Here is a 10,851-nt window from a genome sequence, read left to right as displayed (position 1 = left end):
TTGTGTTTTTAATAAGCAGGGATTGAGCTGAGTTGGGAAATAAATACATATGTTAAGCGAACACTTCGGGAACTTGAGCAGCGCCCTGGCTGCTGTTTCTGCTGCAGGCCAGAGGCGATGCGCCTCCACCCGCTCGCTCTCTGCAGATTTACCCCGAGAAGCTGCGCCCAAATTACTAGTTTGCAAACCGGGAGTGAGCTAGGACCATCGGCCTCATCCTAAGGGAGGACATTGGGCAGCTGAGGAAGCTGTACCCCGGGAGAGCCTCGGAAGGAAACTCACCGAGCGCTCGGCTGTCGCGCAGCGCCGCCCTCGCCCCGGAGGCCGCGGCCGCCCCGCCCCGCCCCGCCCCGCCCCACTCCGGCCTGTTGCTTCCCGCGCGGCTCCAGGTCGGTTTTTCCCGGCGACTGCAGGGTGATTTCCAAACTCCTGGGCCAGGGCTCCCTCGGAACTTGCCTCTGCCTCCCGCCGGCTCCCCTCGGGCCTCAGGAAGTCGCGAGCGCCGCAGTCGCCGCCTAAGTGCCTTCGGGAGCCGCGGGCGGCGATGAAGCCGTCTTGGCTGCAATGTCGCAAAGTCACGGGCGCTGGGAGCCTCGGGGGGCCTCTGCCCGGGTCCGCCCCCGCCCGGGGCGCCGGCCCGGCCCGCAGGGCTTACGTGGCCCCAGGCCCGCGGGGCGCCCTCGGGGGCCACGGCTGCCGGGCACTGACCTCGGGCGGCGGCGAGTACAAGACCCACTTCGCGACCTCGGTGGCCGACCCCGAGAGGTTCTGGGGCAAAGCCGCGGAGCAGATCAGCTGGTACAAGCCCTGGACCAAAACGCTAGAGGACAGACACCCGCCGTCCACCAGCTGGTGAGTGGCTCCTTGGCGAACCCTGATCTCTCAACTTTTTGGCTGCCGCGGCTGGACGTCCACCGGGATCTTGGAGTTCCATTAGGAGAGAAAATCAAGACTGGAGATGTGCTCAGGTCCTTCTGCTTGTGTTCAATTCAGTGTCATAGTCAGCTCTCTCGCTTTCCCCTGAGAAATTCTGTGACCTGTTGTGAGCCCAGATTCCCGCAGAGCAGAGATTTACCTGCATGAAGGGCTCTGCCTGCCCCTGGGGATGTTCAGCGGACCTAAACTAGGGCCTGTCCCCGGGACCCTGGGTACCCACACAAACGCAGAGTAATAAACTGGGAAGTGTTACTAAGTATCCGCACTAGGGCGGACCAGCGTTGAGGAAAGACTTCAGTAATGATCACACCTAGCTAGTGTTTGGAAGGACTGGTACGGCATATCTTCTCAAAGTCGTGAGGGACCCAGTTATTAACGACCACGAGGTGAAAAACGGGTTGAATTTTGACTGTTAACTGTGGTTGGGAATAATTGTGTTGGCTGGAGAGGTGGGAACGGGGGCTGGCGAGTCACGAGCTGGATTGGGAAGGGATTCTGTGTCCTGTCAAGCAGCCTGGATTAGATTCAGAGCCCTGTTGTAGGTACGAAGCTTCAGTGTGATGTGCCCAGAAGGAATGCACGCACAGGCCAGGTAGTGCCAAAAATCATGGTAGAAATAAAGTTTTCTCGTCTAGGGTTGCAGTTTTGAGTAGTTATAAATACTATTTTTATATCAAAACAGAGATACATTGTAAAATAAACACCAAACTTGTCTTAATATAGAGAGTGAGGCACACCGTCTGGGAGAACTCTCAGAGAGTGGCTGCTCTCCGGGCAAAGCGCCTAGCTCTTCTGAATGTGGTTACTGTATCTGCCAGCTATTAGGGAGAGAGGTTTCCTGTAAAAGATTGAGAAACACTGCAGTGGGGTTTCCCATTTCCAAGTTCCCAGCAGTGAGACGGGGGAATGATGTGGTCAGGTTTGCATTTGACCAGTGTCTGCTTGTTGAAAGCAGGGAACCGGGAATTGGGAAGGGCAAGTTGACTGAAACCTGTTCTGTGTCACCACCATGGCCTGCCCTCCCTTGATTGTTTGGAACGGTTTACTTGGCTTTCCCTTTAAAAACTAGCACTTTTCTTCTTCCAGTTAAATTATTTTCCAGTGGTGTTTGAACCTCTCGTATGTGCCTGGCAGTGACCCGATCACTAGGTATATAGCAATGAGTAATATATGGCCCCAGCTTTTACGGAGTTACGGTGATTGAGAACAAGGTCTATGGAGCCAGAATACTGGGCTTGAGTTCTGGCTCACAGCTGCCAGCTCTGAGCACAGGCAAGGTATTAATCTCTCGGTGTTTCAGTTGTCTCATATATATATATCTGGAAATTATATCAAAATTAAGTGAGCAAAGGATTAAGACCATATCTTCAATGAAATAGACCCTGTAAATAATAGGGGAAGAAAAGTCTTGCCCTCTAATACCATAATTATTTTAGGGGCAGGAAATCCTCCTAGTATATCTCAGATCAAAACACAGACTATTTCCTTTCCTAAGAGTGTGTTCTCAAAGTTCTGTGTCTTAAAGTGTCATGAAGTGTGGTACTGAACTTATTTGTGTGACTATTCCTCCCATAAAACCATGTGCAGAGAACTCAGTTAAGAAATCATTGGGATATTCCAAGTAAAAACCTTTTTTTTTTTAGGGCCAGACATAAGGCAGTGGTGGTGAAAGTGGAGGGGAAAGGACAGATTTCTAGAAGGTTATTTAGGGTCATTGAGGGGTGGGGGAAATATGGAGAATGTGGAAATCAAAATATCCATCAGACATTTAAGATCTGAAGATTTTCTAACTTGTTTCTTCTTAATCTCTAGTTTCTTGCCTAAATTTTCTAAAATTGTGTGCATAAAATGTTTTAATGAGAACTTTTTCAAAGAGTCCTTATAATTTAAAAAAATTCAGTACATTGTAGATCACTGACATTTGATATTGTATCTGAATTCTCCATCTTTGCTCTCTTAGAACCATGTGGCCGGGCCCTCTTTAGCAGACCAGAAGATGAAAGTGAATAAGAGATAAGTCTGTGAGTCTGTATTTATCTTAGCCGTGTAATTCAATCTTAAGACTTCTGCTTGGCAGGGCAGAACTGGGGAGGGAATAGAGGTAAGAGACCATACATCTAATCTTAAACCTCATGCAGTAAGTGGTTTCAATTTGAATCCATTACTACGTTGGACACCTATTTGCAGATACTCCTCATTTGTTAACAATTTTCTACAAAGCTAAACTCAAGCAAGGACAGGGTAAATGTCTTTTCTTTATTGTTTTTATATCCCTGGAGTGTAGGGCAGAGGTGACATATGAGTTTAAAAAACTAAGTCAAATAACAGGATACAAAGATTTGGTGATTTTTCTTCTGTAGTCTGTGGGAGGTGGGAAGTGGGCACGAGCACACTTGATGTGAAAGAGCTTTGCTTATTTTCTTTGAAGGTGGGATCTGGGGACCTTCAAGAAGATGCATGAGGGAGATGTTGATAGCCGACACCCCATGTAAAATGGGGAGGGGTTGCTATAGCCAACTTTCATCCCAGATGGAGCTGGCATGCATGTGGTCAAGATCTCCGATGCCCTTTGGCTTCCCAGAGGCAAAGGATCGCTCTTCACTATGAGCTTATTTGTTTGTGTTTCATGAAGTAAACTCCCCTCCAAATCTACAGGCCTATCAAAAGCCCCGACATATAAAAAGTAATGCATATTAGCTTTCACAATGGCATATACGTCCCAAGGGTAGTTTACATGTGCAGTAGTGTGAACGTGGAGTAGCAATCTTTACGGGTGATATACCGAAGGGAATTTTCATTGTAGTGAATAGCCCTGTAAAATACATCTCTGGCATTGTAATTTCTTGGATCTTTGGAAAAACATGTAGGTGCTTTAGGAACTTTTGAACTGCCTTGCCTTACAGTTTATTGGTTTATTCATATTGTTGACACCTGGCTTTTGGGGCAATACAGTCTCTAATACAGAGACTTTGCTGTGGGACTGCAATCAAAGCTGAAGGAATTACAACTCCTAGTAATGTCTCCAGTCCTGGAACAACAGAATGAATGTTTGGGTTATTTTCTCCTGATGAGTTAGACATCCTGCTGCCTACCCTGAAATGGAAGTCCACCTGCCATTCTGAAGGACTAAGCAATTCACTTGTATCACCCATTATAGTTGACTCTGCTGTGTGAGTCATTATTTTATCTCTTTCTGTGGAAGCATCCCAATCCCATTTTGTTATTTTTATTTAAACAACACTCAATGACAAGACTCTTACATACTACTCGATTCAGCCTTTAATATAAATAGTGACTCTAAGCTGAAAAGGAAAGGACTCCAACTAAGTGTATGTTATTAAGAAATGGTTTCAGTTTGGTTAACATTTCTATAATGGAAATAGTGTAGGCTTTTTTTTGCTTTATCTCATACTTGCTAGCTATGAGATAAAAGTCGTTCAATCCCCCCAAGTCTTAACATGGCTCCTAAGAGTTAAACACATCAATCATTCAGTTGCTGAGGGTGTAATACAGAGAAAATGATGGAAGGAACAGTGAAGGAACTCAGCTGACAAGAGCAGCGGAGACATACGTTAAATTATTACAAACTACTTAGAGTTGCTGTGAGTGCTGTGAAATACATGGTTAATGGGAAATTTAACATAATCTTGTCTGGAAGGATCATGGAAGGAGTCTTGAGGAAATGATGTTTAAGGTGAGATCCCAATGAGTAGGGATTAGACATGAGAATGATGGAGGAACATTCCAGGCAGAGAAAACAGCACAGGCAAAGGCCATGAGATGAGATATGAAGTAGCTCAGTAAATTCTAGAAACTGAAAGAAAGCTGATGTGGTTGGGGCCTCAGGAACGACAGAGAAATTGTCAAGTGGAAGAAAAGAGCCATATTGTGAATGGTCTTATGAGTCATGTTTAGGATTTTAAAATATTTTCCTGGCACATAACACATCACATAATGAATGACCAAAACATGGATTTCCTGGTCTTCCTTCTGCACTGGAACAAGATGGCTTTGAGTTCAACAACCCAGCTCTGCGTCTAATGTAGGGCAAGCTTCAATGTCCTCATTGGTAAAATGAGAAAAATGATAGTATCAATTTTTTAGGATTCCATAGGGAAAGAGCTGGTGAAATGCCTAGCACTGTGTCTGGCACAAAATATCTTATTGTACCATATGCACCCTTCTTCTTGTGATGACGTGAGATGATGAAATGCCTGCAAATGAGAAGAAGTGAGGTGAATGACATGGGCATTGTGATGTAGTGTTGGGCTGATTGACCTTCTGACTAGTTCAGAGGGGGGATTCTGTGCTTCTGGACCAAGATTGACTGTGGGTTACTGAAACCATGGATAAAGGAGGACAACTGTGCTTGAATTCAGAAGGTAGTTTCAGGATGGCTTTGGAAGGCTTGGAATAGCAAGCTACGGCATTTGCATTCACTTTTTAGGCTATAGGTCACAATCTGACTGTATGTCTCGCAGGTAGATTTTGTTTGACCAGGTACTGTTTTCTTTTGTTGTTGTTAAGCAGCTGTCAGCATTTACATATTGGGAGATTTCACCTAAAGTCTGAATTTCCTTTGACAGGACCATTCTGGGGCTTCTCTTGAAAAAGAGCAGAAAATCTGTCAGCAATGGGTCAGCATTCTTGCATGGTGACCCTTGACTGGAACTGAGTAGCTGTGGTCTGAGGCTGACTTAGAAATAATGACTGCCTGTCAGTGTGGTTCAGGGAGGAAAGAAATTGAGTTAGAAATCCAAGCTGGAGGAATTGTAAAATTAAAGATAATGGGTCAATAACTGGGAGAGGGCTGGATATAGAATTAGAGATTTGACTAGAAGCTGCAAAGAGGTGAGAGTTAAAGCCTGGTGAATGTTGAATGGAGAGAGAGCACCAGAAAAAGAGAGAGAGAGCTTAATATGCTAAAAGCTGAACTTTGGAGACAAGTACAAGAAAAAAGAAGCCTGTTAGAATGGATGAGACTTGGTCCAAGAAGTAGGAGAAGGCAGGGCAGGGTATTTTAGTGTCATGGAGGAAGAGGGAGAGGAGAGAGAAAAATGGGGAAAGTCGCTAGTGGTCCAGGGCTCCTGAGATGTTTTGAGGCGATTGAGGATGGAAAGATACCAGTTTTAACTTAAATCTGCAGTGACTTTGGATGACTTGAAGTCATTGCAGAGATGAAGGCCGAAGCCAGAACGTTCTGTGCTTTACACAGTGGGCCGACTGCTCGGGGAGTTTGACAGGGACAGGGGGACAGCCTGTGGCGATCTCCCGGGTATATGAAAGACGGCTTCCTCCCTCTTTACTTTTCCCTTCTGAACCTTAGGAAAGACCCGTGTTTAAAGGCAGAAGAGAAGAAATCTGTGAAATAGGAATGAAGGGAATATTGCTGATTTTGAAACCTGTTCTTCATCAACAGGACGCCCTGCTTTTGAAAATTGATCTTCGTGTGATTTCTTACGTGTTTTTTCTTTAGAGACTGGAAGTTCATGGAAGAAACAGGATGGAAAAGTTTAAAAGATGAAATAAAGAGCTACTCAGCAGATCTGTATGGTATATACTGCAGTGATTCTATTTAGCTAGATATGTCAACAGTTGTGAGTTTGATAGGGAAGATGAGACAGTTTAAAAGTGATGAAAGAGTATTTGTTGATACATTATTCTGTGGTTATCAGGCATCATGTCAGTAAGTGATTCAGCTCGAAAAAAAAGTTCTTCATCTGGTATTTGAAGCTTTTCTATGAATTTCTCATTGTTTCAAAGGTAAACTAATAAGGAAAATATAATGTGGATTTTAGTAACCAGTAAGTAATTTAATTCCCCTACTGAATTTTGGTTCTTTGGCAAACAATTGGTCAGTCACATTACACTGTTTGGAAAATTCGGTTTTGTCTTTTTTCTTTACTCAAGATACTGTGAAATTTCCTTCACCTTTATCAGATTTTATTAAAATTGTATCTTATTCTGGTCTGAAGGTGAGAGTTTTATCTAAAGATGAAAAATTTGCCTCCTTTTGACAAACTCTAAATGGAATGAATTTATTCATAATATTGTACACAGATAGGCATATTTAAAATTTAAATGATCATTTTTTTGTAAATACAAAATATATTTTAAGAAGATACATGGTCAGCATGAAAAATGACCTCTTAGAAATACAGTCCCTCAAAATAACTGCATCAAGAAAAATCAGTCTTAAAAGAGGTCTTATTTCATATTCTGAAGGTCAGCAACTCAATGCTGTACTGTATCTAATTTTCACAGTCTGTAGTGCTTCTGACCCCTCAGGACAGACCAGAGTGAACTACAGAAATGCGGCACAATTATATAAGCAAGGATGGATTGCCTGACAAATGGCACAATCAATGAACAATGGAAATTCAATCAGCTGTGACCGATCAAGTAACTACCAGGAATGGGGAAAATCCAAATTTAGAACCTCCTGGAATGTAGCTCATTTTGCCTTTGTTCATGCCATATACTCTTTGTTGAGAAAAAAAAGAACAAACAAACAAACAGAAAAGCAGTGATTGAAGTTATTTGCTGCTGCTTCAAAAAAGAAAAGAATTTCCACTTTGATAAGCAACAAATAGCGACTCCATTGTAGTATGATGAGGGCAAGAGAGAAGGGTGGGAGGCTGATGAATCTCTGTGATAATATATATGAATATAATAACCTCTTTGAATTACAGATGTAGGAAGAAGATCTGAGTGTGGAACTCAAATCCTTTATTTAAACTATATGGAGCTGTAAAACCTATTTGTTTTTGCTGGTATTATAGCCAAATGACTAGGGGACAGTGAAGAGGTACTATTCTTACCCTATCTAGGAAAATTGAACTTTTAGAATTATTAGTTTGAAATGGTCCAATGGAATGTCTTAGAATTGCTTAAAAAAAAAAAGAAGCTCTTTCAAATATTAAGCCAGAGAGGGATAGAATTTGATTTATGACTCTTAGGTTAACTAGTGCTATTTTTACTTATTGAAATAAGAATTTCTCTAAGAGGGATAAAAGCAGCTCAAGTACAGGGTCTTTGACCAAGAGCTCACTCTGGGCAGTAGGAATACCTTCTTCTTAGGTTTTTGTTGTTAGAATAACACTTCTCAATTATGACTTTTCCGGATGTCTCCCCTAAGTGAATACATCAGTTAAGAAGAAATTTGGGAAGATTAAGAAAAAGAAAGAATGCTCAGTCTCTACTGTAGACATGCCCAATATAGATACTTGTAAAAAGAAATTAGTAAGATAGAATGGTGAAAAAAATGTATTAGCTGAAGGGACCTAAAATCAGTATTATTGACTGGTTTGCAGTATAAGCTAAAGCACTGAAGATTAGAAAAGGCTTCTGTACTCATCTCACTGCTTTCTCTCCCCACTTTTTCTTATTTTCATACAGTTTCATCGATTCTCAATTGAGAGTTAAGTGCTTTTTTTAAACCACGAAAGCTCTGACTTTGCTTTCCTTCCAGCTCTCCCCACTAATCAAGGCCGAGTGAAGTTTGCCACTGTTACCAATGGGAATTTGTCAGATACCCCATGTTGGTGGGTAGGAGAAAAACAAGTCTAGGGTTATTGTTATTAGTGGAGAAAACAAACTGGTTTCTGGGTTCACATTCCACTCTGTGAATAGTACCTTGCTCCAAACAATTGCAAAACATGAACTGTGATGGATATTATTATTCAGCAACATTTGGTCTCCTCTGCTTTGGAGCCTGCAGGAGGGTTGGATTTCCCCCCATAGGTGTGGCTATGTGATGAGTTTTGACTGACGCACTGGGAGGAGTGAAGGCGTCACTTCAGGACAGTACCTTTAGTTGCTAGTGCTTCAGTCCTTAGTCCTTCCTGTCTGTTCTGCTCCTGCCCTTGTGGAAGCAAAAGTAGGGGAGAAGTGGTTAGGATTGCCAAGCAAAAGTGCATAGGTGACAGTACTCCGGGGAGTCCCCTTAAACCCACACTGACGTTGCATGAGCGAGAAGCATTAATTTTTGCAAGCTGAGAATGTGGCTGTTACTGTAATGCATCCAGTCTATCCTTACTGATTAAGAGGGAAATAGCAACTTTATAGGATTCTTGGAATGATGTGTACTAATGCACATAAGGAGTATCCAGCATATGGTAAAAACTGCTCAGCTTTATTGTATCCAAGCTTTAAGCCAGGTACAATACTGAGTGCTTTAATTTATTTAATGTTTATAACAACCCTGTGAGGTAGTGTCAGTTTTTATTCTCATTGAATGGAATAAATGGAAATACAGAGTTTAAGATCCTTACCTACATTTATAAAAGTAGTAAGCAGATCTAGGATTAGAACTCAGGGGGTCTGAATTTAGAGTTTGTACTCTGAGTATTACATTGTACTGTTTCTATGATAAGTCTCAGTTAATTTAATTTTTCTTTCTTTTTGTATCACTTCTCCAATGAAACCACTCAAAGTAATTTAAAAAGTAGATCTACATCTCAGAAACATTTGAAACATATCCATATTAGATATGGAATCATAGGTTGATGCTCTTTGAAAAAATAAACTGTATTTTACATTTAAAATACTTAAAATGTGTACAATACTCCCAAAGATGGGAGGGAGGCTTTAGAAATGTTTTCTGGACAGTAGAAAACAATATTAATCTCTTACAATGCTCTGTTGGTTTTCTGTCTTAAGGAAAATCTATAATAACCATATTCATTGCTTTCAGTATGCTTTGATATTTTTATGAGAACATGGTGATAGTCTAATTAATTCATCTGATTATGAATATTTGAAAATTTTCCTTTCCTCCAATCAGTAAAACAAAATTTTAGGACTTACATGTTCATAACTAGAAGTTGTCAATTTTATTTACTTTTTTATGCATTCATATATTAGATTCTTTCCTATTTTTCTTTCATTGCTTTTCATCTTGATCCTAGGGCAGATAGGCAGACCTTGATAAATGGCCTTTATTAAGTGCAGAGATGAGTTTCTTAGGCATCATAATGCCTTTATTTCTCTTAGTTCTAATATAAATATCTCCTTTTTTGAAATCCAGTACAAGTACAGTGAGTTTGGTCTTTCTCACTTACCTGTGTTATTCCAGAAATGTTGCAAACCTTTGGATAACAAATTATCTAAAACTGTGAAATGCTTCCCTGGAATGTTTAGGGGCTGAGCCACAGTAAGACTTGGGCTATTTGGAGTCTGTGATAGGCTGAGAAGGAAACCTGCATGTGATTATTCTATAGCTCATGACTGAGCTGGTCCTTTCTTTTAAAGCTGGTGTACTGTCACTTAGTAATGATAATAATAACAGTAATAGCCATGGCACTACAATAACAGTTACTAATTATTGAGCCCTTGCTCTGGGTCAGCTCCTGTTCTGTGCTGTGTGCTATATGTGCATTCTTTGAAAACTTCTAATACCTTATGAAATAAGTATATTTATAAAGCATTTTTCTAACTGTGTAAACTAAAGGACAGAGAGATTAAGGGACTTGTCATATAGCGGTGGGCTTAATTTTTCAACCCAGTTGGGTCCCATTGTAGGGCCCAATTTCTGTAATGAGTTCTAACCATACTCATTAACTTCTGTCTAGTTGTCATGTGACTGCTTAGATGTTAGGACCTAGAGGGTACGAAAGAATGAGAACAATCTTAGAATTCTAAAAAGTTTTGATCAGAGGTGTAATTTCTCTTCATTTGTCATCTATGTTTCTATGTGTTTCCCATTCTCCTCTCATTTTAGAGGACTGTAAATCTTTACTGTTTTCCCAGAGTCAATTTGCATGCTTTCTTAACAAATGGTTCTTTCCAAAAAAGTGCATCACCTTGAATCTTATTTCCCTTTAAGTTAATTTGGCAAAATGTGCTCAGTAGTTACCTCTACTATGACACTATACATCTGATATATAAGCTCAAACTCCACTGATAGTTACTTTG

At 41.3% G+C, this 10,851-nt stretch overlaps 1 protein-coding gene across 7 annotated transcripts in view; it reads left to right on the top strand.

Moving 5' to 3' along the window:
- The first annotated feature begins 364 nt into the window (after positions 1–364).
- The window catches only part of ACSS3 (acyl-CoA synthetase short chain family member 3), a 159,191-nt gene continuing 148,704 nt past the window's right edge, over positions 365–10,851 (top strand). For 2 of the 7 annotated variants that reach the window (XM_073214804.1, XM_073214802.1), the window contains exon 1: positions 365–852. In XM_073214804.1, the coding sequence (XP_073070905.1) occupies positions 565–852 (288 nt within the window). In that variant the 5' untranslated portion in view covers positions 365–564. Of the gene's footprint in view, positions 853–945; positions 969–2,896; positions 2,958–10,851 lie in introns of those variants that run through there. The other 5 variants (XR_012121986.1, XM_073214801.1, XM_073214805.1 and 2 more) reach the window with 4 other exon arrangements.

The sequence above is a fragment of the Manis javanica genome, chromosome 10 (genome assembly GCF_040802235.1).
Source record: "Manis javanica isolate MJ-LG chromosome 10, MJ_LKY, whole genome shotgun sequence".
NCBI lineage: Eukaryota > Metazoa > Chordata > Mammalia > Pholidota > Manidae > Manis > Manis javanica.
Note: the sequence above shows the minus strand (reverse complement) of the source record. Positions and strands in the feature narration are given on the sequence as shown.